General features: G+C 40.3%; 1 protein-coding gene across 2 annotated transcripts in view; it reads left to right on the top strand.

Annotated features, from left to right (window-relative positions):
• Positions 1–24650, top strand: part of PPM1A (protein phosphatase, Mg2+/Mn2+ dependent 1A) — a 39873-nt gene extending 15223 nt beyond the window's left edge. The window contains exons 2-6 of one of the 2 annotated variants that reach the window (XM_069950838.1): positions 3923–4779; positions 8031–8148; positions 17021–17132; positions 20488–20545; positions 24476–24650. In XM_069950838.1, coding sequence (XP_069806939.1) covers positions 3946–4779; positions 8031–8148; positions 17021–17132; positions 20488–20545; positions 24476–24571 — 1218 coding nt within the window. In that variant the 5' untranslated portion in view covers positions 3923–3945 and the 3' untranslated portion in view covers positions 24572–24650. Of the gene's footprint in view, positions 1–3922; positions 4780–8030; positions 8149–17020; positions 17133–20487; positions 20546–23092; positions 24401–24475 lie in introns of those variants that run through there. The other variant, XM_069950839.1, reaches the window with a different exon arrangement.
• The last annotated feature ends 3266 nt before the right edge of the window (positions 24651–27916 follow it).

The raw sequence follows: 27916 nt of genomic DNA, 5'->3' as shown, positions 1-27916 counted from the left end.
GAAAGATTATTGTGTATGCATCTTGTTTAACTGATTTAACTTGTGTGGCATGCATGCACTTCAATCATGGTTCTTTTAATGCTAATATAATTTCTTACTCCTGTCTACTTTTCCCATGATGCTTTTGGGTTTACAGAGGTCAGGGAAGTGCCTTATCACCGCATTTGCTCTGGATTGTGGGTTTTCTTAGTGGAAAATCTGCAGCATTTCCACCACATGTGGCTATACACCTTCAATAACTGTAGGCAGGAATGTTCTCACTCTTCCTTCCCATACACATGCGGCAGGTTTGGTTGGCATAAGTGTAAAGTGTATGGGCACCTTAAAGGGAACCAATCACATAAAAAATAAAGCTTTGGAAATGTTCTGGTACATCACCCAGCACGCTTCCCAAACATACCAGTGTACCCTGCGTGCCCTGCTTGATTAACCTGCAATCTTACTTTTAAAGTCCTGTGCTGTACACTAATTGCGGCCAAGTAGTCATCTGGGCATATGTTGTCACATTCCTGGGCTGCTTTCGGCGCTGTAATCACCCCTCTATGGGCTTGATTGAAAGCGCTCCCGTCCCGTGACGTCACCCGGTGGCGGCATTGCATGACCGCGCACAGACGTCTACACAATGCCGGGCATGTGCAGTGCAATGAGAGAAAAGAGGCTGCTGTACCACGCCAGGCAGGGGCAGTACAACAGCGTCTCTTCCCACTGTACTACGCATGCGTGTGCCGCTGTGCAATGCCACCCCGGATGAGGTCACAGGACAGGAGCCCTTTTAGTCACGTCCAGATGGTTTTCCCTGACAACTGAAGGAGTTAAACATACTTCTGTGCAGTCTCATGTTGATGTTCTATTAGGCTATGAGAAGATCACAGATAATACTGATCAATGTTATGCAATGACATAGCATTGAACAATATGTGCAATCTAATGGTTGCATGTAATAGTCACCTAGGGGGAGTTTAAAGGGGTTGTCCGGCGATAAAAAATTATTCACAGAATAACACACATTACAAAGTTATACAACTTTGTAATGTATGTTATGTCTGTGAATGGCCCCCTTCCCCGTGACCCACTACCCCCACCCGTGTACCCGGAAGTGTGGTGCGCTATACATTACCTGTCACGTGCCGACCACGGTCTCCGATCCTCAGCAGTGACGTCTTGTTCGGGAGGCCGGCGGATCTTCCTGAGTGCTGGCCGCCCTCTGCAGTGTCATCCGAAGCTCAGCCGCGATTGACTGAGCATAACTGTGCTCAGCCAATTGCGGCTGATGACGCGGCCACGTCATCAGCTGCTCAGCCGCGATTGGCTGAGCACAGTTATGCTCAGCCAATCGCGGCTGAGCTTCGGATGACGCTGCAGAGGGCGGCCGGCACTCGGGAAGATCCGCCGGCCTCCCGAAGAAGACGTCACTGCTGAGGATCGGAGACCGTGGACGACACGAGATGCGGTGAGTATAATGCACCACACTTCCGGGTCTAGCGTGGGTGGGGGGAAACACGGGGAAGGGGGCCATTCACAGACATAACATACATTACAAAGTTGTATAACTTTGTAATGTGTGTTATTCTGTGAATAATTTTTTATCGCCGGACAACCCCTTTAAATCACCCACCTTTCCCATTTTAAAAATAAAACACACCAAAAAATTAAATATTATAGCATGTGTAATTGTCTGATCTAGTATCATATAACAATATTATTCCCGCACGGTGAACACCGTAAATGAAAAGGAAAAAAACACAAGGATTTCTGGTCGAGTTTTTTTTTTTTTTTTAAATAAATGATCAAGCGTTCCCGTCTACACAAATATATGGTACTAATTAAAACTTGGAATTGTGGCGCAAAGAATGACACCCCAACCAGCCATGTAGGGGGAAAAATATAAGAACTATCGCTCTTAGAAGGTGAGGAGGGAAAAAAAAAACCCCTGCAAAAATGAAAAAATGGCCTGGTCATTTAGGCTAAAGTAGGTTAGGGGTTAGGCAAGGAGTTATCCACACGTTCCATGCACGGTCTGGTATTATAGGTCATGTGCTACAGAATGGACTTTAGAACTCCCAACATCATCATTCATGATGGTGTAGGGAGCTACTGTAACACAAAAATACAAATATAATGCCCCCTGACTGTTAACATTGTAAGAAATATGACATGTTATCTATATTCGTTATGCCCATACTACTGCAATGATACAACTTATGAACCTTTTTAGTTTTCATAAAAAAACCCACTTTTGACCTTTTTTTTTTTTTTGTATGCTTTTTAGCATGTGAGATCAGAAAGTCTGTAATTGAAAGGGTTGAACGATTGCCAACAGCAGGATCGCTGCTGGTGGCAGCCATTAACAGCGGCGGTCTGCTACATATAATAGCCGATCCTCACTGTGTAGGGAGCGGCTCAGGAAGGGTTAAATGTAGCTGTCAATTTTGGTGGCTTCTCTACAGGAGCCACCCCGGAGGGATATCTGGTTAGTCCTGTGTTTTGAGACTCTTAAATGAGGCTCCACAGTGTATGTATATTTGTATATGTGTGTATATATATATATATATATATATATATATATATATATATATATATATATATATATATATATATATATATATATATATATATATATATATATAATATAATTTTGCATGTTTGTATTTCCCAGGGTGCAATGCACCTAGGATTTTACTGGATTGAGCGCTTTAACCGGCAGCCGACTGTTTTTTCTTTTGCTTGTCTCCCTAAAATTGGTGTCTTGTTTTCCATATGGCTCTGCTAGGCATTGCTCCCACCTGGCCACTATCCTGCTCAACACTGATGACGGGTAACACCCCAAAACAGCTGTTTTCCCTTGTCACTACATTGACTTATAGGGCCACTTAAAGAAACAGTTCACAAAAATTTTTTATTGGCCCCCTGCTAGGCGCGTATACTCGCAGCAGGTGATCGGTGTCCCTGGCGCGGCTCTCGCAGCTGCTGTGACTCCTTTTCTGTCTCCTGTGATTGAACGCCGGAAGTCATGCACTTCCATACTTCCAGAGTCACAGCAGCGGCTGACGTGAGCATGCCGGATTTGAATGGCGCCACGGGGCACCTGCGGTGAGTATACGCGCCATTGTCTAGCTGGGGGGGGCAATAAAAGTTTATTGTGAATTGCTGCTTTAATATGGTGGTTTTGGTTTTACTATAGGTACCTCCCATTGGCCGGGCCCTTTCCGGAGGGATATCTGGCTAGTCCTGTGCTTTGAGACTCTTAAATGACGCTCCACAGGTTCTTTTTTGCAGGTCTGGCAGTGGCATCTACACAATTAAATAGCTGGCATGAGCAATTGTGCCGACTATTTGAAGTTATTGCTGCTCAGCTTGCGGTCCGCCATGCTTTTTGCAGTGTACTCTATGTTGTGTTGTGCTGCAAGTATCCATATTGATATTTCAGTGCATCACTAATCAGTGAAGTAGTGAGAATATTCAGACTGGTTCAGAACTTAATATCCGTGCACAGACCGTATCTGCGAAACTTGTCAATGCTCTGTTAAGTGTTCATTTTCCATGAAGCACCGCCCCTGGGAAATTAGGTCGATGTCCAAACTTTTTGAAATCTGAGTTTTTCATATTTACAAATGAGCAGCGAGTGCCTAGCTCCCATTGACAATAAATGGGGTGGCAGTGAGCATGTGCGACTGCTGGTCCATGCAGGCAGGAGACACTGGTAAGGAGTTGTTGTTTTTTTTTTGCTAATTAAGTTAATTACAAATGTTTGAAATTGCATGGTTATCACATGGAGGGTTATTTAAAGCATCAAGTGACCATTTAAATGATGAATCTTTGTACATTAATTTGTGATAAAACTTTATTATATCCGTTGTTGGTACTGTTACTTTCATGAATAACAGCTACAATTAATGAACTTTCTCATTTTTTTTTTTTACAGATTTAGGTAAAATTTGAAAGACTATGGGGGCGTTTTTGGACAAGCCAAAGATGGAAAAGCATAATGCCGAAGGGCATGGAAATGGATTGCGTTATGGGCTAAGTAGCATGCAAGGTTGGAGGGTTGAAATGGAAGATGCACATACAGCTGTCATTGGATTGCCAAATGGACTTGACGGATGGTCTTTCTTTGCTGTCTATGATGGTCACGCTGGTTCCCAGGTTGCCAAATACTGCTGTGAGCATTTGCTTGATCACATTACAAGCAACCAAGACTTCAAAGGGACTGATGGACAGCTCTCTGTGGAAAGTGTAAAAAGTGGAATCAGAACAGGTTTTCTTCAAATTGATGAACACATGAGAGTTATTTCTGAGAAGAAACATGGTGCTGATAGAAGTGGGTCAACAGCTGTGGGTGTTATGATCTCGCCACATCACATTTATTTTATCAACTGTGGAGACTCCAGAGGCTTACTTTGTAGAAGCAAGAAAGTTCATTTCTTTACGCAGGATCACAAACCAAGTAATCCCCTTGAAAAGGAGCGTATACAGAATGCTGGTGGCTCTGTAATGATTCAACGTGTAAATGGGTCTCTTGCCGTTTCAAGGGCTCTAGGTGACTTTGACTACAAATGTGTCCACGGAAAAGGCCCTACAGAGCAGCTTGTTTCACCAGAGCCCGAAGTTTATGAAATTGAGCGATCTGAAGAAGATGACCAGTTCATAATTCTTGCATGTGATGGCATATGGGATGTCATGGGAAATGAAGAGTTATGTGATTTCGTAAGATCCAGACTTGAAGTTACTGATGACCTTGAAAAAGTATGCAATGAAATAGTTGACACCTGCTTGTACAAGGTATTGTATAGCTCTTTCATGTTGCCAGACACAGTTCCAGGTTACATTTGTTGATGTGACGAGATATCTATAGGTGTTTATTGAAAATCATAGTTGCCTCATTCATGCGTGTATAATTCAAAGGAGGCATAAACGTCACTGGTCCTTCTGATTTTATTGCTGTCATTAATCAGTTGAATGACCATATATATATATATATATATATATATATATATATATATATATATATATATATATATATATATATATATATATATATATATATATATATAAATATGTATAAAATATATTTTTATTTATTTTAGAGATGAGTGAACCGGGTTCGAGTCCATCCGAACCCGAACGTTCGGCATTTGATTAGCGGTGGCTGCTGAACTTGGATAAAGCTCTAAGGTTGTCTGGAAAACATTAATACAGCCAATGACTATATCCATGTTTTACATATAGCCTTAGGGCTTTATCCAACTTCAGCAGCCACTGCTAATCAAATGCCGAAAGTTCGGGTTCAGATGGACTCTAGCATGCTCGAGGTTCGCTCATCTCTAATATATATTATATAAATATTTACACAAAAAGTTGGACATGAGGATTTCTTCAACTGACCTGGTGTAATTTATTCAGACACCAACCTTTACCCACTATTAACATAGCAACCAGTACCAAACACTACTTATTTCTAAATGAAGTGATTGACAGTGCAGGCTTCCATAAACCTTACCTAGGACACTAAAATCGGAGTTACATACAAGTTACTATTTGGTTGCCTTGTGGGACTTAAGATTTAAAACAAAATCTTGAAAAAAAGGAATTCTCCTTCTTTTGACTCAGATCTGGATAATGGTAAAAGACAAATGGTAAACAAAGTGTACTACATTCAGCATGTGCTAACCCATCCTAGTGGTCTGGAAATACCTTCCCATCCTCTAGTAACTGCAGCAGCTATCTGCAGGGCGACCTCTGCTGGCAGAAAAAGCAGCTACACACAAGCAGCCTATTTGCTGTGCCACCCAACTTCCTGCTTTTGCATTGGTCTCTGCTAACAGATTGAGACAGCAGCTGTGAGCTTTTTCTGCATGTCACAAGTAGAATGTGGATGCTTTTGCCAGAAGGAATGAAGTCCGTAAAAGCATTGGTCTGTTTAGTTATGAGGGCATCATCTATCTGCATTGCACATACAGGGCTTGTAGGAAAACCCTGTTAATGTAATGCAATAGCTTCAAACCACGTCATAAAAATATACTTTGATGCATCCTTGGACTTCTATTGTGTATTTTTATTTCAAGTACCTATTGATGGCGTAACATCACTCGGAGCACAGAAAACCATAGTTGGCTTTGTTTTTTAAACCACCAAAAACATGTGTGTATATTAACACGGCAGAAGGATAGAAGTTTGCTCGGGTAACATTTTGAAAGCTAAGAATAATGTAACCGATCAATGAAAGAAATACTAATTGTGTATAAGCCGCATGCACAAAAATGTGACTTTTATGGACAGTTTAGATATTTCAAGATAGTATAAAATATTTACTTTAACATAGTGTCTGTAGAAGGTATAATTGTGAGGCAAAACTATTGAACTTGGAAAGTTATCCTCTGCACTGGACTCTGATCCCTCCTGAGAACAGACAAAAATTATCCCGCGAATAAATGGTACCCAGTGCGTGTGTGTGGCCAGAGCTTCCAAACAATTCTATAAGATACTCAACTCAATTGATTGGCAGTGTTCATTTAGCCTGTTGGACCTCCATCTTTGTGTTCCCTTTCCTGTTCATAGGGGATAACTTTTTGAGTTGAAGAATCCTGTGTAACCCCCTAACGACAAATGACGTATATTTACGTCATCACGCCGCTAGGGGGGTTCAGAGGGGGGCCGCTCCTGCTAATTAAGACTGTTAAATGCAGCTGCATTTAAAAGTTCTCCATTTGCCTTTCCCTAGGGTCTAGTGGCTGAATACCCTACCCCCCCCCCATCCCCCGAGATGTGATTGCAGAGGGGGATCCCTTTTTGCCACTCGGCGTTGGAATGACGCTAATCCTGACTCGTTATTCTATTGATCTGGTCTGCTGCAGACCAGACCAATTGAGCACCGATCTCATTGATCAGTTCTGTATAATGCATACTGCACTGATCTCTGAGAGATCAGTGTAGTTATACTAGAAGGCCCCCAGGGTGACTTCTAATTGTATAAGTTAAAAACTTTTTTTTTTTTAATTAATAAACCCCCTCCCCTAATAACTTTGAATCACCCCCCCACCCCTTTCCCATTTTATAAACAAAAATAAACATATTTGGTATCCACGTGCGTGCACTTTTTTCTGGTTTGCAACATATTTTATGCAAAAAATTAAGTCTGCCATTGCAAAGTAAAATTAGTGGCACAAAAAATAAGTGCTCTTGTGGTTCTGTAGGGAAGAAAGTACAAGTGCTATAGCTATGGCACGAGGAGGAAAAAACAAAAATGTCTCTTTAAGGGGCTGAAATGGCATGTCGAGTGAGCATCCAGCAGCGTAGATGAAATGGAATACAGCTTCACAAACCTCGTATGAGGCTATGTTCACACACAGCATTTATTTAGAGTTAGTGATGTTTTGACATAAATTTTTTTTTTTTTTGCAGCACGTACCATATCGCTGCGTTTTTATTGCTGCGTTTTTGGTGCGATTTTTATGTGAAAATTTTAATGTGAAAATCAAAACTCGCATGTAAAAATCGCACCAAACACGCAGCGTTAAATACGCAGCGATACGGTACGTGTGAAGCTACCCTTAGGGTGCCTTCACACATACCGTATCGCTGCGTTTTTATCTCTGCGTTTTTGGTGCGATTTTTACATGCGAGTTTTGATTTTCACATGAAAATCATGTGAAAATCAAAACGCGCATGTAAAAAATGCAGCAATAAAAACCCAGCGTTAAAAACGCAGCGATACGGTACGTGTGAAGCTACCCTTAAACTGGAAATAACTACATGGTAGAATGTGTAAACTTAGATAATGAGGGGAAATTCTTAATAAATTAGCTTGTCATCTAAATTGACAATGCAGCATATTAGTAGGTCACAGTTCATGTAAGGTAATGACAGATTTTAGTTTATTAAAATTAACCTATAAGTGCATCAGAGTTGGTGCAATGAATGATTTTAGGATGAATGCTGTTGTAAAATATTCTAATATCCGCTTTTACAAAGTTTTTTTTTTTTTTTTTTTTTTGTCTTGTAATGAGGTCTTGACTGTTCACTTTCCCTTCCAGGGAAGCCGAGACAACATGAGCGTCATACTGATCTGTTTTCCAAGTGCTCCAAAAGTCTCACCCGAGGCAGTGAAAAGAGAAGCAGAATTGGACAAGTACCTGGAAAGCAGAGTAGAAGGTGGATCATTTAACCAAAATAAGTAACATAATGAATAGTTTTTTTTTTTTTTGTTAAACATGCCTTCAAGTGCCATAAAAATGTGGCGGTCACAGTTCACGGTCAGTCTGTGTATGATGTGAGCTTTGTCCACTGACACAATTCTTACATTTTTAAAAAAAAAATAATTGACCATTTCTTAGAAAGACACAAGATAAACTAAATACATGTCAGGGATGTTCCATATCCAAAGATGCTTAGTTTGTATATTGAAAGAATTTCGGTGACATACATACAAATCAGTAGTGTTTGTGGAAGATGTTCTAGTATATAATTCTTTGCTAATAATTTTTTTTTTTTTTTTAATCGACTCCCAATTGGTATTGATTATTGGAATGCTACAACGATCTAGCATTGTTATTCAGAGCACTGCAGCATGTTGTATTGTGAGTTTTTATAATTACAGTGAACAGTTCCTACTTCATGAATGAACAACTAGGTGTAGTTTACCAGGCCAAGGGCCATATTAGATGCCCCAAGCCCATCAGTGAGTGGTGTTCTCTGATCTGCACTAATTTTCAATTGTTTGTGTCTGTTAGAGCAACACTGTGAGAGTGGGAATAATAGTGACAGAGGCGCTCATTGATGTGTTCTGTGATAGAAAATATTTACCATTTTACTGTGCCATTAATAAGTTATCTAGGAGCATGTCAGTTAATGAATATATAGCTATGCAGTATTTTTTTCAGGAAACAGCACTGGATAGACACTGTTGCAGAAACTCACAGCCCTGCACACTACACATTAATAGAAGAGCCAAGCTAGGAGTAATAGTGGACATGCAACTGGCTTGGTAATACTACAAGCTGTTTTGATGGTAGTGTTTTCCTTTGGGCACTCTCATTTACTTTAATGAGAAGCTGCACAAACAGCACTGTTCCTTGATGATCAGAAAATTGGGTAACTTTTTTTTGGCTCTTTTCATCTTCCCAGCCACTTAAAGGGGTTATCCAGCGCTACAAAAACATGGCCACTTTTCCCCCTACTGTTGTCTCCAGTTTAGGTGTGGTTTTCAATGATGCTCCATCTACTTCAATGGAAATGAGTTTCAAAACCCCACCAAAACTGGAGACAAGAGAGGGGAAAAAGTGGCCATGTTTTTGTAGCGTTGGATAACACCTTTAAGGCTCTGTCAAACTGACTTGAGGGTATTGAGAAACAGAAGGAAATACCCTTTAAGGCAGCCATGCATCAGTGATTCTGGATGTTGGACTGATCAGTGACCTGCAGTTTGCAGGTGATTTGTCTTCATTTTAAGTTATCCGTCATCACGAGGACACAATGAGACATCTCTGACTGGCTGCAGAAAGTGAATTGACAAGGTGACAGTACCTGTGATGAAAGTTTATTGAATCCTGTCTAGTGTTTCACATATCAATAAAATATAGCACATACCCTCAATCAGAAATATGTAACACATCCAATCAGTTTCTAACAGACTGTAGAAGACAACTTTACAGTAAAGTTATAGTCTATTAGCCCATGATTAAAGGGGTAGTGCGGCGGTAAAAAATTATTCACAGTCTAACACACATTACAAAGTTATACAACTTTGTAATGTATGTTATGTCTGTGAATGGCCCCCTTCCCCGTGTCCCACCACCCCCACCTGTGTACCCGGAAGTGTGGTGCGCTATACTCACCTGTCACGTGCGTGGGGGTGGGGGGACACGGGGAACGGGGCGATTCACAGACATAACATACATTACAAAGTTGTATAACTTTGTAATGTGTGTTATTCTGTGAATAATTTCTGAGCGCCGCACTACCCCTTTAAAGGCACACAAAGGTAGGATTTTATCTTTGCTTACAAACATATATATGAACTAACAAAATCCAAATGTTCGCTTCGAATTTTGAGTAATTGCAGCAGGTCCCCCATGTGAGGCCTTTATCTATTAATATCCGAGAGTGAAGGGATGCTACAATAAGCATCTTGATCAAGAGTTATGGGTATGCGTTCCATGAACATCTCACTGATTTTCAGTTGAAAATGGGTAATGCTAAATTTTCTCTGTGATGGCACTACAGCGACACAAAACACTACCTGACAGATTCCCTCCGTTACACATTACAACAGATCCTTGTGTGTTTGTGTGTGGGGGGCTAACCATGAGACTCCCCTACAAGGGGACCTCTCTAAGGCTTTGGTGGTGGGTGCTTAACTATTAAACTTGTTTAGGAATTTATTTTCTGTTTGATTGTGACCTTGCCACGACAAAGGACATAAGGTCACAATATAATTAGTTTAGTGAACTGACAATCACGCGTTTTTTATGTCGAGGATACATTTTTAATAGCAGTCAGTTGAATAAAGGTATTCCTTCCATACTTTTGTATGCTTGGCCCAGCTAATGTCTCTGGGTCTTAGGTTTTTATATCCCTATGGAACATTCTTCTTATATTTAAGAGCACTACAGCTACAAAAAAAAAATAAAAAAAATATTTGTTCATAATACTACAGTAGGTATATAATAAGTTTGGCTTTGCATTTGGAATTTTGGGGCAAGGTGCATTTTAGTGAGGCTGCTCCGTTCCATGGGTTTGTTCATAAGGCTAGGTTTACATGTATGGGCTTCCATGTTCTGCTGGCACTTCTGTAGTGCCCCTAGATTTTCTTTGTTGATTACATTTTGTAAGATTTTTTTTTTTTTTTAACTTTGAACTCATTCACACATTCCGTAGGCTGTTCGTATGCCTACGAAAGTGCATATGCAGGGTGTCAGTAGAGCAGTGTTCTGCGCTGCAATTGTGGATCTGTACTAGGACCTGCTCTTCTTTTTTTTTTTTTTTTTTTTAATCCAACACAGATTGCGGCCACATACACGTACAGAACATGTGAACAGGGCGATTTTAAATGAGTGGGTTTGTATTGCTGCCTATAATTGCCAATTACATGCACACCACAGATTGTGTGAATGCAGCCTTACTGTTGAGTTCTCAGATGTCCTTTAGGCTGAGGATCCTTCCTGACGTATAAATGCTGAGGCTTCTGTTCATGTCATTCCTTAAAACTACACCTTATTCCTTGCATCTTTAAACATCCAGCCATGACCAGTTTTAGGGCAGTAAATCTGACCGCATCCTTAGTAAAATTATTTTATTTAGAGAGAGGGTTGTGAGTAATGTGGCATTGCTGCTTTGTGGTCTTCAAGACTTTTTTGCCTTGTCCACACATCCATGTGTAAGCCCCTAATATATGGTCCGTGATTGTGAGCGGCCTGCGGATGTGCTGCCTTGCAATCACAGACGGTGCGCTTGTGAAGGGGATTAAATGGGTATTCCACTCAAACATAACTTTTGATATGTTGCTGCCCATGGTGAGACTAACAATTCATTCCATACTTATTATCTATTCAGTCTCCTTCTCCCAGTTCTCAGCTGCTGCTTTCTACTGAAAACACAAAAATCAGTGTGAGCTTTTCTCTCTGTCTCCCCCTCCTCCACACACAGATTTTAGTGTTTTCAACTGAAAACAGCAGCTGAGAACTGGGGGAAGGAGACTGAATAGATAATAACCAGTATGGAAGGAATTAGTCTCACCATAAGCAGCAACATATCAAAAGTTATGTTTGAGCGGAATACCCCTTTAAGTCTATGGAGCTTAGAATTTTTTTGCAGTCCGGGCAAATGCATGAACTGTGGCATTCACAAATGTATTCATTGGCCCAAGGACTTTGTCCTATACAGTCTATACTTGCAAATCTGCAACTAAGCGTGTGTGGTTGAGGCCTTAAACAGACCGTCATCTTTTGTAACTTTGTTGATTTGTATTCCTACATTCCTCAGTATAAGTTTTTAAACATTTTGTCCTTTTCATTTAAAGAGGTTAGCCACCCTTTTAATAATTGAATATACTAATGTTGCATTTACACAGACAGATTTATCTGACAGATCTTTAAAGCCAAAGCCAGGAACAGACTATAAGCAGGGATCAGGTCATAAAGGAAAGACTGAGATTTCTCCTCTTTTCAAATCGATTTCTGGCTTTGGCTTCCAAAATCTGTCAGATAAATCTGTGTAAACGCACCCTAAGGCAGTTAGTGCCTTCATTGCATGCCTGTTGTCTATACGTTTGCAGGTTCATCTCCTGCATGTTCCCCATCCTAATATCCTGGCTACTCCGTCCACACATGGTGTCCTCTGGAGGAGCATGTGATACTACACATCATTCTGCCTTCTCTCTGGATGTGTACCTGACTTTGGTATTTCCCTGGTCATATAATCAGACTTGTAATTGAGTTGAAGACTGACTGAAGGGGCCACTTAATATGGTGGTTTTGGTGGTCTCTGTACAGAAACCATCCCTTTGGCTAGGTCCTTCTCTGGAGCAATACCTGGCTAGCCTCGTGTTTTGTGACTCGTAACAGACTCAGCGTCTCTCTTTGCATATTAATACTGTGGACTTGACATGCTCCCCCACAAGGAGCCATGTATGGATAGAGAAGCCATCAAGTCATGGCAGCGTACTTTGACAGCAGGCCCGCAATGTAGGCATACTGTATGAGTGTCTTTTATTCAGAATTGTAGCCTGACAAGTACTGAAAGGTGGCCAACCCCTTTAAAGAGACCATCATTACATGCTATTGCAAGGAAGTAAGGAGGGTCGCCTCACAATTACTCAGAATGGTTTAGAGCTTAAGATCAAATAATGAAGTCACTTTATAAAAGTTTTTCTTACTAAATGTACGTATAAAAGCTTATGCAGTTAGTACAGTAGTCAATTTAGGCTCCTAAACATGATCAATAAAAGATATATGCTGGATATATGCATAGCCTGTACAGTCAGCTTCTGTGCATTTACTCCAGGTCTTCAACTTTTGAGTGAGGTTTGCAGCAGCCGCAGCATGTATTGTGCACTTGCAACTTTCTATTAAAATAGATTTTAAAAAATGCAAAGAGAATATATATATATATATATATATATATATATATATATATATATATATATATATATATATATATATATATATATATATATATATATAATTATTGTGTGTGTGTGTGTATATATATAAACACACACACACACACACACACACAGCCATTAAAGGAGAAGTATGGCCAAATAGATTACACTGCAAGGTTAGGTTGTTTTGGGGGGTGGGGGACATAATCAAGAACCTATACTTACCAGGCCCTGTGCCCTCACAGCACCCAATCACCAGGCTCCCGTATCATTTATCATTTTCTTGGTACTCCACGACTCGGCAGGAAAGGGTGTCCCGCCCCAGTTACTGGCTGAGCGGGACATCCGTCAGCCAGGTCGTGGCGCAGCAGGGTGGAGGTGTGTGTCCCGGCATATTTCCAGGAGCACGACACAGCAGAGAGAGGGCACTGGGACCATTAAGTATTGGTTCTTTATCTTCCCCCTTACCCCGCTTGCCTGTTACGAATATTTTCTCTTGCCCCGGACTCCCCTTTTAAATGTTGAATAATAGTGCCACAGGTTTTAAATGGCTAGTATATTACAGGTGAGTTGGTCCTTGGAGAATTTTAGGGGTTAGAAAAGTACTGTATGTTTTTTCGGTGTTTAAAGGGTAACTACAAAGTTTTGCGGGCGGCAGGATACACTGAAAAAAAACCTGCTGCACCGCTTCTGCCACAATCCCGATGCTGTGCTGGAAAACAAATCCAACAAAAAAACCCTGCCAAATCGAGAGAAAAGAAATTTATAGCCACGATTATATGACCAAAATTGATACTCCTTTATTAATTCATAAATCCCTAAATCATCCCATAAAAACAACATATAGGGTGCCTTCACACCTACCGGATCTGCAGCGGATCTCACTTCTGCGGATTCGCATCGAGATCAGCTGCGGATCCAGTATCATTCACCCTTATGATAGCACATACTCGCAGCGGGAGTAACATCCCCGTCGCATCATCCCCGCCGCCTGCATCCTCCTTCCCCGCATCCTGCAGCCCGCCGCCGAGAGCCTCACTGTAGCTGTGCCGCTGAGCAGGTAATGTATGCTCTTGGCAGCGGGATGCGGGCGGGGGGATGCCGGCGGCGGGGATGATGGGTCGGGGATGGAGGATGCCGGCGGCAGGGCTGATGGGACGGGGATGCGGATGTCAGGGCTGTGGGCACCAGGGAGTTAAAGCACATACTGCGGGATGTCAATCCCGCTGTATGTGCTATCATAGGGGTGAATGATACTGGATCTGCAGCTGATCTCTCTGCGAATCCGCAAAAAGTGAGATCTGCTGCGGATCCGGTAGGTGTGAAGGCACCCATACACTAAGGACACTTAAAAACAAGGTGCAGGGGACCATACCACAATACAAACAAAATCACATGTCATTAATTACACTGGGGGAACAGTACATACTCAGATAAATAAATAGGATTCCGAAATCAGTAAGGTGCCATGTGCATAAAAATAAATCAAAGGTGCTGAGTGCAATGGTAAAAATCAAGGGCTGAATTTCCCAATGAAAAAGTTATTTATAGCAAACTCAGACCAGACTATTATCAGGAATCCTCTTCCCCCATGAGAACCAACCCCTGCACCTCGCCGTCCAATGCGTTTCGTTGACATTTATCAAGGAGTGGTAAAAACCTGTACCTGGTGCATGCCTGCATCAGGAGCTCGGCCGGAGCAGTGCGGCAGGTTTCTTTACAGCGTATCCTGCTGTCCGTGAAACTTTATAGTTACCCTTTACAGCTATGTTTCTTTGATGTACTAAAGACTGCAATGGCAGTTTTTTGTGATCTTTAGTATGTTGTGGGAACAAAGCCACTAGATGGGTGTTGGACAACATCACTTATCAGCTTTTTAAGGGCACATTCACAAGTGGAATGTGTCACTACTGCTTTTCATGGCCTGTGCCTTTGCAAGCTCATGTACACAATGAAGCTGCAGTTGCTGCACTCAAGTAGTCCATTCAACAGCAAATATGGGTTAGCTAGACTTGTATCCTTGCCAATGTTATATTCTAATGCTGCGTTTACACAGAGATTTATCGAACAGATTTTTTCAAGCCAAAGCCAGGAACGGATTTGAGAAGGAGAAATCTTAGTCTTTCCTTTATGACCTGTTCCCTGTTTATAGTCTGGGTCTGGCTTTGGATTCAAAGATCGGTCAGATAATTCTGTGTAAATGCACCATAGGGATAGACTATCAGTAAAGCTCAGGTAACAACTTTCAACTTTTAGCCGTGACGCAGTTATGTTATGGCAGTTTTTTTGTCTTTTGCTACTTTTAGGAAAGGGCACAAAGTTCTGGGCTTAATTCACTGAAAATTATCATTCTAAAATGTGGTTGTGGTGCTTCGAGATTTCTATATCTGTTTTATCTCTGAAGCTTAGTGAGCGGATTCCCCACAGATCAGATGAATGATCAGTAGTACGGTTTACTTCCCAACTCCCAGCCGTCTCTTACCAGCGGCCCTATAGACTTGTAATGGAGCCACCTGAACAGAGGTCGCTGCAAGATGTGCTAGGCTGCTTCTCCTGGTTCCTGATTAATGGGGGTCTCCAAGATTGGTCAGGATCTGCTGACATGTCCCTGTAATGTGTCAAAGAAGGGTTTCTTTTCTTTTTTTTTTTTTTTTTGTATTATGAGGCACGGTGTGTATTTTAGTATGAGTGTGGCTTATTCTTTTAACCTTTCCAGCTAGCTCATCTATTTCTAGCACACAAAGCACTTTTTTACCCTGATGTGTGGGCTGTGCCAGCCCACTAGTTATGATCTTAATATGGAATACGAGCATGTGGTTCTAATATAGTCTCTGCACACTCTGTTGTTCAGACAGATTACCATTTGTGCCCTGTAATGTTGCAATGTTTTGCATCCAGTATTGTTATAGGGTATAGAGTCTTACCTGTCTTACCTTACTTGTGTTTTTTGCACATTTTGATATTCTGAGATTAAACATAGTTTGTGTTCACAGTTAGAAAGTGAATGTTAAGCTCTTAGCAACAGCTATGGAAAAAAATCTACTAATAAGTAAAATGACTATGCAGTAAAAGAGAAGGACAATAAAGCCAAAAAGTAAACAAATGTGGTGTGCCCCTAAGGCTGTGTTCACTTTTTTCCCATACATATTCCACACAAAAATCCATGTGACATGCACCCAGCAGTCTGCATTAATGTTTAGATTGAGCAGATTTCCCTTCCATGTTGCAGAATTAAAGGGACAGGTCACCTTTTTGTGATGGAAAATTATCTTTCAAATCTATGATTTTTGTTTTTTAGGTGGAAACTTTAGGTTTTTGGGATGAATAATGACTGTGTGGGTTACTTATTTTAATTTCCTCCTTTTTTTACTTTTTTTTTTTTTTTTTAAAGTTTTGTCACCTGTATGATGCAGTATGTATCTATAGCGCACTAATTTTATTAATGTACATGTTTAGTGGAGACTGTTTATATGTAATCCTCTTCCAGGATGATGATGTCTAGAGATCATTATTTTTATTTTTGTATATTTGATTTCAAGCAATAGAAACTTGTAGATTTCAATTAGATGTTAAATTTACACAATAAAATAATTTGGCAAAACAAATCTGATATCTTTGCCTTTTATTCAGAACCAAAATTATTGTGTAAAATGTGTTTTTTATTTTTTATGAGAATTTGTGTGTGATTGGTTTGAGAAAATGACAGCATTTACTATAACCTGGTGTATGTGTAAAACCGCATATGTCTCCAGACAAGGAGGATTTATAAGTTTTCAAAGTTTGTTGGTTTTCAGTATAACACAGAAGGCATCTTATTCTGTTGCAAGATACTACGTTCCTTTTTGCATGATTGTAATGGTTAGCTTTACTTTGCACTGGTTACATTTGAATAGCACTTACAAAACGAGTACTTCTAATTCCTAGAGATCATAAAGAAGCAGGGTGAAGAAGGTGTACCAGACTTAGTCCATGTGATGCGTACATTAGCCACTGAGAACATCCCTAACCTCCCGCCTGGAGGTGAATTGGCAAGCAAGTGAGTTAACCTGAGCATTTTGTGATCTGTTAAATTTATGTGTAGGAATAACCATGCCACATTTTTTAAAATAAGTTTAAATGACCTACTCTTTACTTACATCTGCTGATGCTTATAGAGGAGTGGTCTCTACTATAGGCATGAAAGTGTGGCTCATGCCCTTGAGGTCACGTGAGATCAATCGATATTAGAGGTAAATGGGGCTGAATCCAAATTGAATGAGTTGATATTGAAGTGTCACACTCGCCCAGAAACGTCTGGTATGACACAATGAGGTCTCACAGAAATATATCCAAGCTAGATACAGTGCAAGCAGTCCTCTGAGCTTCATACCTGTCTCTTGCAGGGTAGTAAGGGCACTTTGACATAAATAACAAAGGGGATCAATGCTTGATTTGTGTTTGTGCCCATTTACTTTAGATCCACATACCTCTAGTTGACTTATAAAGCCACATTTCCCATTCCCAGAAGAAATGTACAGCCATTAAGTGGTGATTGCCAGATGCTTCAGCTTTCAAAACCCATGATGATGAGCAGAATACCAGCAGGTCATTCTCTTGTGATTGGGCTTTTGTGCATGGAGACATCTAAGCTAGTTAAGAATTCAATGTAAACTTTTTATGATGTTGTCGTCATGTATAAAAACATTAATAAGCACTATTGTGCTGATATGGTTCTCTGCAGCAGTGTATAGAGCTACTGTGCAGCTTGCGTTATGCATCGGCTGCAGCAGTAGCTTTGCTGAGGAGAAAAAGAAGTTTAATAAAGCTGGGAGAGGGGCAGCAGCTAGTCATCTGGGCGAGGAGCTGCCCGGGACCAGTTAGCTGCACAGTAGCTCTGTGCACTGCTGCAGGGAACCATAGCTGCACAGTCATGCTGATTTGTTCCCTTTAAGTAAGGAGTTTCCTAGAGTGAAGTAATTTAAACTTATTTTTATAAATTGTGGCATATACATGTGTGTAGCATGATCAGTTTTGTGTGTTGTATTGTGCAAAGTGCATTTCCCCTTTCCTTTTCAGCTTCTTTTTGTTTTTTATATATTTTTTTTTTGTTTTTCGGCCGCCAATATTTTGCATTGTCCCTTGTTTGTTTTGTTACACCTTCACCTCAACTCAACCCTTTCCTTCACAACAACTGCATAGATTATGAATCCATGGATGCAAATTTCTCTTGCCACCTTGATGTCTTCCTTCCGTGAGTTTGGGCAAAAAAGTGTATGAAATGTCTCTCTTAAAAAATGTATAGGTTTCCCCCAAATTTTACCACTATGGTGGTGTATGTCATGAGTCATAGATCATACTTCATATACACGATTTAAAGGGGAGTTTGGACCACATGATGTGGTATCCCCACCCTATGCATTTGCCATCACTTCATTTCCCCTGCACTGTGATGCACCCCGCTATTCAGGAGATTGCAGTCAGCCCAAAGGGGGATATCTGTCAGGGAAGTTTTTAAAAACCATAACAAGCACATTCCTGTTTAGCTTCCTCACCAGCACTGGTATTGTACCATTGTGTCCCAGTTGTGTAGCCACTTCCAGGTTTTGGGGCTTGTAGCTTTGCAGGTGCAGTGGTGACCCACCTTAGCCACTGCGTAGGGGGCTGGTGTTGGTGGCAGGAAAGTGAGTGCAGGTCCTTATTTTTAAACATGCCTCCACAGGATGTATTTAACACTCCCCTGTCTGGACAACCCCTTTTTTAAATGGAGACAATGAGCTCATGAAGCTACTAGTGCTGCATCATTTTCATTTTCCAGATCAGTGTTGGTCTGAGAGTTCACTTTGTGTTTATAAAGTGATGGACCATTTTACTAAAAGGTATACAGTGTTAGTGACAAGCCCTTTGAAGCTATAAACAACATTTTGCCTGAACAGTTCTTGTATGTCCCCAAATAAATGGAGTATTCGGGGCAAAATAGACTGAGCATTTTACAGGAAATTTCACCAGTCACTGATCGGCTCCCACACTATACGGTCAACAGGGCTGGAAATGGTGGTCTCCGTTCACTGTGTAGCATCCAGGCCTGGTTACTGGTTCAAGTAAGCGGCAGCTGAGCTACAGTTATAGGTCACCACCGCTACACAGTGAACAGAACCACCTGCTTTCTACCCCATTCTTTGTGTAGTTCAGGCATTGAACAGATGATCAGCAGGGATACCAGGTATAGGCACTTCACCAATCAGTGACTGGCTTAGCGTCCATTTACACGGAAAGATTATCTACCAAAGATTTTAAGCCAAAGCCAGGTATGTATTTGGAAAGAGGATAAAATCTCAGGCTTTTCCTTTGAGCTGACCTGTTTATAGTCTGTTTTTGGCTTTGGCTTCAAATCTTTGGCGATAAACTGTCAGATAATCTTTCTGTGTGAATGGACCCTTATCCTTTGCATAGCTCATTAGTCTGTTTTTGCAGAGGGAATCTGAAAGCTAAAATTCATGTTCCAAACTGCTGACACTGTTCGCTGTCAATTGAGGGTAAGACATGGTATCTTTTATATATCTGTCTGTGATTACAGAATAAAGAAAAATATGGTTAGAGTCAAAGAGGCTTTCACAAGCTCCTTGAAGTGCAGCAAGCTGTAACACCTTACACTCCTGCACCTGAACCTGCTTGGGATTCCGCTTCCAGCTGTCAAACAAGCAAGGAGGGAGAAGAGACATTGCAGGTATTCAGGAGCTTGGAAAAGCCTCTTTGACTCCTACCAGATAATAAGTGTTTCTCTACATCCTGGAAGCACAGACAGATATATGAAATGTACTGTGTGTGTCCTTGTCCAAACAAGTATCTAAGGCTAGGTTCACACTGCGTTTTCAGCATCCGTTTAACGCATCCGTTTTTTGCAAAAAACGCATGAAAAACGGATTGCAAAAAACGGATTCATTTGTGTGCATCCGTTTTTCCATTGACTTCCATTATAAAAAAAAAAACGGATCCGTTTTTTTTGACGGACCAAAACGGACAAAAAACGTTGCTGACCCTATTTTTCTGGACGTTAAAAAAAAACGGATCCGTTAAACGGATGCTGAAAACGCAGTGTGAACCTAGCCTAACCATGTCAGCAGCTTGAAAGTTTTGGAGTTGGGAGTCAAGTATTCCGTGCACTGAATAAAGGCTGCTGTTCTGACTACAGGTCACGTCTGTTTAGATGTGTTAAATGGCCCAAAAAGCAAAACTTTTGCTTTTCATCAAATCGGCTGCGCCAACAGTAGTAATATTCAAGGGCATTCACCAGCATGCCCTACAGGTATTAGTTAAATATGATTCTTTAATAATTTACATCCAATGTTATGTACTGAGTCTCCCATTTTTATTCGTTCTAATACTGTTGTGATAATTTTTACAATTTGATTTAGGCGGAGTGTAATTGAAGCAGTGTACAACAAACTGAACCCATATAGAAATGATGACACTGTAAGTATGTTACCAAAGCTTTTAAAATCTTACCAAAATTTGTTGACCATACCAAAACAACAATACAATATTTGTTCTAGATATTTATTTTTTTTATTACAAAAAAGCATAACTAACACCATCTTGCTCAGTCCATTGGTCCCATATTCAATAAAGGGAGCTTCACTTTTTACTTGATCACCCAACAAACAAACATTTGTTGGCTTATTTATTTTATTTTTTTTTCCTCCTTTTTGGTGTGGCCATATAAATTATAATGTGCTGCTCATACCCATGTCTAAACAGTAGATGTGCGCTAAATACGCTTTTATAGGGCTACCTGTATGTTCCAGCAGTTGGGCACACATTTAATCACACCTTGTAAAGACTTGGCAAATGAGCGCCAACTAGCGAGATTAATGCTGTTTCCAGTCTCCCTTGTCAAAGGGTCCTAAGTTCTGCACAGAAATAGTTTTTTTTGTGTAACTAAATGTAGTTCTTAACCTCATGTAGAGTGATGGTGGTGGTAACTTCTGGTTTTGTCACAAACTCTGGCCATGAATGTTCTGATGAGCTTATAAAGCTTTAGACCTTAAAGTGACTCTGTACTCACAATTAGTCCCCCCCCCCCAAAAAAAAAAAAAAAAAAACAGCTTGGACCTTTGGATAGCTGCTTTTAGGGTGCTATTCCACGGGCCGAGGAGGGCCCGATCAACGATGTAAACGAGCGGCGATCTGCTAGATCGGGCCTATTCCACGGCCCGATGATCGTTGAGCGAGGGCTGCAAGGACATCGTTACCGATGTCCTTGCAGCATCATACATTACCTGGCTGCAGGGCTTGTCCTCCGCTCCGTCTCCTCCCCGGGTCCCCCGCTTTATCTTCTGAATGGCCGGTCAGCTGACAGGCCACACTCAGCCAATCACAGGCCGCGCCGGTCCCGGCCTGGGATTGGCTGAGCGCTCCGTCAGCTGACCGGCCATTCAGAAGATAGAACGCGCGGGACCCGGAGATGAAGGTCTGGCCCTAAATGAACGATCAGCCGATGACCCGATCATCGGCTGATCGTTCTCTCTATTTCACCGAACGATAATCGGCCAAATGGGGCCGATTATCGTTACTGTGGAATAGGGCCCTTACCCCAAGATTTGTCCCGGGGACTGTTCAGCAGGTGATGCAGTTATTTTCCTAACAAACAACTTTTAAACTGGCAGCCCTGTGCCAAACGGCCGTGGCCTAGAGAATCTGTGCCCTAACTTTACGCCAGAAGTTTAAAAGTTGTTTTTTAGGACAATAACTGCATCATTTGCCGAACAGACACCAGGACAGATCTTGGATTAAAAGCAGCTAGCCGAAGGTACAAGTGGTTTTGGGGGGGGGGGGGGGGGGGGGGGTCAGATTGTGGGTACAGGGTCGCTTTAAATCAAATCTGTGCCCAATGTTTATGGGACCATTGCAGCCAATCGCTGGTTCTAGCGATCATATGCACTTCCTCCTGCATATGATCAATGAGGCCAGTGACTGGCTGCAGCTGTCCTGTACAGGAAGTAGGGTTGGAATTCCATCTGCAACAAGAGAGGAAAGAATGTTTGGTTTTTTTTGTACACACTACCCGCTCATTTTCTGCTTGTGTACAGATATTCCCAAAGCCCGAAGCAGACTGCAGGCCCAGTGTTCCATCTGCACTAGCCAACTTCCCTATCTGTATTGTGTTATTAAAGTGGGTATCTTACGCTAATAGCTGTAAGCTATTTGAAGCGGATTTTAAGGTCTACAACAGTTTGTACTTGCTAAACTGTTTGTAGGAATAGTTAATAAGGCAGCATTAAGTTTTCTTTGTTTAGACAGTAAACCTTAAATTGGCAAAATAATGTGCACCAATGGAAAAAAGTTAAATACTAAAGGGGAACTTTTTTTTTTTCTTTTCAAATTTGTATAAGGATTTGCTACTGCTCTGGACAATTCCTGTCATTCACAGAGGTGGCAGCACTGTGTCTGTGGAAATTATACACCGCTTCCTGCAGGACATACAGCAGCTGATAACTACAGGAAGGTTTGAGACTTAGTGTGCCTTCACACGTACCATATCGCTGCTCATTTCTCACACAAAACTCGCATGAAAGTATTTGCGTATTTTGTGGTGTTGAACTCGCCTGTGAAAATCGTATGAAAATCAAAACGCACGTAAAAATCGCACCAAACACGCAGTGAGAATACACATACATTGGCTTGATAGCAATCAGTATGACTGTGGATTTATGTGCGATAAATACACAGCGATACGGTACGTGTGAAGGCACCCTAAATAGTAGTAGTTACAAATTTGTATAACTTTCTCACACCGGTTGTTTTGAAAACATTGTTTTTTCACTGAAGTACCTTTTTAAGCTTTATTCATTCGTAACACATAAGAGGGCAGGTATGTGACGTACTCAAAGACTCATTTAATTTAGATGGTGGACTCAGTCTTTAAATTGTCTAAATGAAATCTTTGCTTGAAAATGTTTGCTTAATAAAAAGTTTCTAAAAGTGTTTTTTTTTTTTTTTTTTTCTCTTTCTCGCCTTAAGGATTCTGTGTCAACTGATGACATGTGGTAAATGTATCCGTTTAGCAATGGAGTTTACATCCATCCTCAATGAACATACAGCCCAACCTCAGTGATCCTTCTTAGCGTCCATCCTCAACCTTTTTTTTTTGTTGTTGTTTTTTTTTTGTTTTTTTTCTTCATTTCAAGAAGGGAATATGATGTGGGTGAGCTTGGTGAAAAAAAAAAAAAACCTCCCATCAGTACCAATGGCCCCCTCAAATATTGTACTGTTTTCCTAACACCCTTTCTCTACACATATATTTTTTTTGTAAAATTCAATTTTCTGTTAATGTACTTTCAGACAATACATGTTGTAAATCAGACTCCAGCAAATTCTGTTGTATGATTTTTTTTTTCTTCTCTTTTTGTAAAGTGCAATTGTCCTTGTACAAAATTGTCATATTTAATTACGGACTGCAAATTTCTCTAAAGGTTACAGGAGGTCTAGCTTGTTATGTGATGCAACCAGTTATCTAACCCTATACGTTAATGTGGTGGTTTTAGATTGGGCAGAACGCAGCAACATAACCAGCTGGGGGGTCCCTATTACATTGTTTATAGACTTGTAACTTTAGTGTACAGTATTTTTCAGGATGAAGAAGAGCCTTCAATTCTGACAGCTTTGATTTTTGGCTTGGACATATTTGATTACAGAAATGTTCCTTTTTGATATTAAAATGTGACTGAAAATGCAGTCTTTATGAACAAAAAAATGTACCCACAATTTAAACATTCAGATCCATTAACAGGTAATCAGTTGTGTGTGTCGATTGTGTTTTTTTTTTGTTTTTTTTTTCCCTTTTTATTATACTACACTGGCTGGGTCTGTTGCTGCTACAGAGAGTTTTGAATTCCATTTTATCAATAAAGCTTGATTTGACAAACACAATCATTAAAGAGTAATTTCTCGTCTGCCTTTTTGAAGATTGTGACAAAAAATGATTTAATACATATTGAAACTAAAATGTATTGGTGGATAGCATGCCATCCCTGCCTCCCGTTTCCTTTCATTACATTAACTACATTTTGCAACTTTACTGTATGTGAAAAGGTATTGTATTTCAAGCAACAATGTGTATTGTCCTGAGCTCTGTCTGTGGTAAAATGAAGTCCTGATCTAACTATTCACTTAACCCAGTTCACTTGATAGGGAAAGCTAGCGACTAAACAGTATTTGTGATTTGAAATACGCAGCATGTCGATGTTTAATGACTGGTTTTGTACCACCCAAATATGACATGGTATAGTACCTTTTGTAAGCCAAGTAAACTTTGTCTTTATAAACAAAGCTGCAGATTTATGCACCACCTTGTTTTATTTCTTTCAACTTTCTAGTTTAACCTGTTTTTATGCTTAATTTTAGGCTTCTAAATGCTTGGCCTCTTACTACTTCCATTACAGTGCAGAGGATGAAAAGCCTTTCCTAGATTGTGAGAGTCCTAGAGAACCTGTGTGGTGAATAGTGCAATAACACTCAAGATGGTTATACAGTGTCCCTGTTATAAAAAGAAATAAAAAAACGTAATGTGTGACAGAGACCTGTCGTCAAAGGTTTTGATCGTTTGGGATCTGCATATTCAGACGACTCTAGATAATATAACCAGGGGAAGTATACAGTTGAGGGCTTCACTCCCTGGCTACGCTACACTACACAAGCGCCATTAGATGTCTACACACCTACTCTGTGCAGGCAGTTGGGGAGGGAAGTGCTCAGCTTCCCTTTTCTCCCAGCTTTATCTAGAGGTTGGTAGAGATTTGATCACTCACATCTGATCAATGTATAAAGAGGACTCTTTGTCTCTGCATTGATGTCAAGGGGAGAAAAAGGTCCGGTGTGTTTATTATAACATGCCTGATTTTTATATATATATATATATATATATATATATATATATATATATATATATATATATATATATATATATATATGAATATGAAAACACTTGGTTGTTTATGATTTTCCCATATTTTTTTCTCCCCTCTGCCCTTCTAGAATACATGTATGTTCGGCTGAGTGTGCATTGGGGAAGATAGCTATTTGTTGAATGCTTATAGCTATTTGGCTGACCACTAACAAAACTGATTTTTCTAAAGCTGACCAAAAACCTTTTTAAAGAATTTTTAGTTTGCTTTTAGACCATGTAGTAACTGATGGTGTAATAAGGTGCTTTGATATCCGTAAAGGCTAAAGTGCTTCAAGTCGTTGACCACTCGGGTTGCACCAGCTCATAGCAGATCCTCTTTATAGATATTGGGCTGGCTTTATTTTTTCCTTTATTGCAACATATGGACATTGCAGGCATAGACATGTAAAGACGGGTAACTGTCTTACTACTTAACCACAGCCGCTATTTTAATTTTGCAGATGAAACAAGTTTCTATTGGTCACATGGTTAAAACCATCAGACACAGGGTTTCCCTACAGACACAGGGTTTCCCTACAGAGTTGACGTCTCACTTGTGGCTTTAAATGCTCCTTTGTTTTTATTTGAACTTTTGTTTTTTGTAACAAAATTTTTCTGTATTAACATCCTTAATCCATCACTGAGGTGCTGAAATTTGTCTGTTTTTTCCATTTTGTTTCCTTTTGCAAGCATGAATGAAGAACACAGGCATTTGTATTGTATTAAAACAAATTTAGGTTTTTTTTCACCAGTTATTTTATTTAACTTCAAATAAAGACTGCAAAATGTTCCATTGTTGTACAGTGAAAAATGTAATCATGTTTTACGTTTAGTGACTTATGTGCATGTGATCACGAGGATAACGTATCTGAATAATGTTTGCGTTCACTAGTAAATTATTTTTTCCTAGATGTATGAAGCGGTGCCATTTTTTTCCTACTACAAATATATCTGTCCATTAAGTTTCCTCATCAGAAGGCACAAAATCACACAAGTCAGACCATAATAGATGGGATAAACTTAAGTGATATGAGAAGTGCAGTAAAATACCAGTGTATGAAACACATTGTGATCTCTACCTCGAATATACTGTATGTTGAGATTTGGCCTTTCAGTGCAAGTGAAATTGGGCATTTTTTGGTATGCTAAACTGTTTACTGTTGAATTAGAATATTGCTTTAGTTTAGAATTTAGTTTTGGGCATAACATTAAGGGTATGTTCACACTACAGAATCCCGGAGGATCACCCGCCATGAATTCTGCAGCTCGCCCCTGCTCTTGTCTCTGCTGGTCCCATAGGCCTCATTCTATGGTTTGGCAGATTCTGCCTTCCGCCCAACAAATGAATCCCCTCATTCTTCAGGCGGACGGCGGAATTTGCCAAACCATAGAATGAGGCCTATGGGACCAGTGGAGATACGAGCAGGGGCGAGTTGCGGATGACCAGCCGGGATTCTGTAGTTTGGACATACCCTCAGGGAATAAAGTGCCTTGATATATTTACTAACTTTCATTATAAAAAAGTTACATTTATCTTGGCCCCCTCTAGTGACTGCCAATATACCCTTTTTAAGGGTGGGGCTTCACACTTCCGTAATATACTGTCTGTAAACTATCACAGGCTGACCTGTTCAACTCTTACGATACTCCCTGCATCATAATTCATTATGATGCAGTGATCTCTGGGACGGTTAAAGCTTTATGCTACTGTACTGACACTTTTGTCAGGGCTTTACACCTGCACTTATGCTTTCCATGCTGCAGTTTGGGTGGGATGCATTTTAAGCCATCTAATAATTAGGCCCCCAGTTATGGCTGGGATCAGAGAAGCTCCCTCTTTAAACCATTTTCCATGTGGTAAAACAGACGTGTAATCTCTATTTCTCAAGTCAGTAGGCTTATAATGATACCCCATTAATATAACTTTTTTTTTTTTACTATTAAAATCCCCCCCCCTCCCCAAAAAAAAAAAAAAAAAAAAATTAATGTGCTTAAGCTGCTCTACTTTGGCTCATAACGTTTTTTTTTTTTATCTTTCAGTCTGTAGGACTGTGTGACTTTTTGATTACTTATTTCCTGGGATGTGACAAAAATAATTAATCGATTTTGCACATTGCTCTCTTGCTTTTATGTGGTTTATAGTGGGAGATCAGGAATGTGATATTTCAGTGGTTAAGGTAATTCTGCACAAGACAAATATGATTTTCTTTTTAGTTATTTAGTTTTTATTGTAAAGGGAGGTGAGGCATACTTTTACAATGGGATGGGTTTAATAGCTGCTGATAACAGCTGGGAGACACCATGTATAGAGCGGGCTCGAATCATGAGTAAGGATAGACTGGATGTTTTCACAATCCTATGGGTACAGGCATCAAAAGACTTGTTTGTGTGTTATGAAACAGTCAAGTCCATGTTTAACTTGCCTTGTGCCAGGAACTTGCCTTTCAGTTTTTATACTAAAAAGAAAGGGATACTATGATCACATGACTGTTGTACCAAAAACTCTTCAAAGTAAAACATTTGCTTGTAGCATTCTGTTTCCACTCAAAAAATGCACTTAAAAGGCACATTGCAGCAAAGTGAACAAAAAAAAAAAAATCCAGAATGGCAGAATTTTGTTTTTCCAGTTTTCTTAAATATTTTTAAATACATTATATGGTGAAATGTCAATATGTCTTATATCAAGGGCAAATATAGTTTTGGTTCTCAGAAGACAAGGATGAAAAAACGAGAATGCAAACGCTGCATTTGGCTGTGTCCCTTATGGGTCATCTGGACAACACCTTTCCATGTTTGTGTTCTGAACAGAGGAACTGTGCCAGTCACATCTAGTGGTGACTTATCTCCCCAAGAACAAAAAGGATTAAGCGTGTTGGAATCCAACATCTCAGACCACTCTA

This window comes from Dendropsophus ebraccatus, chromosome 13, assembly GCF_027789765.1.
Source record: "Dendropsophus ebraccatus isolate aDenEbr1 chromosome 13, aDenEbr1.pat, whole genome shotgun sequence".
In the NCBI taxonomy this organism is placed as follows: Eukaryota; Metazoa; Chordata; class Amphibia; order Anura; family Hylidae; genus Dendropsophus; species Dendropsophus ebraccatus.
This window is presented reverse-complemented; position numbering and strand designations above follow the sequence as displayed.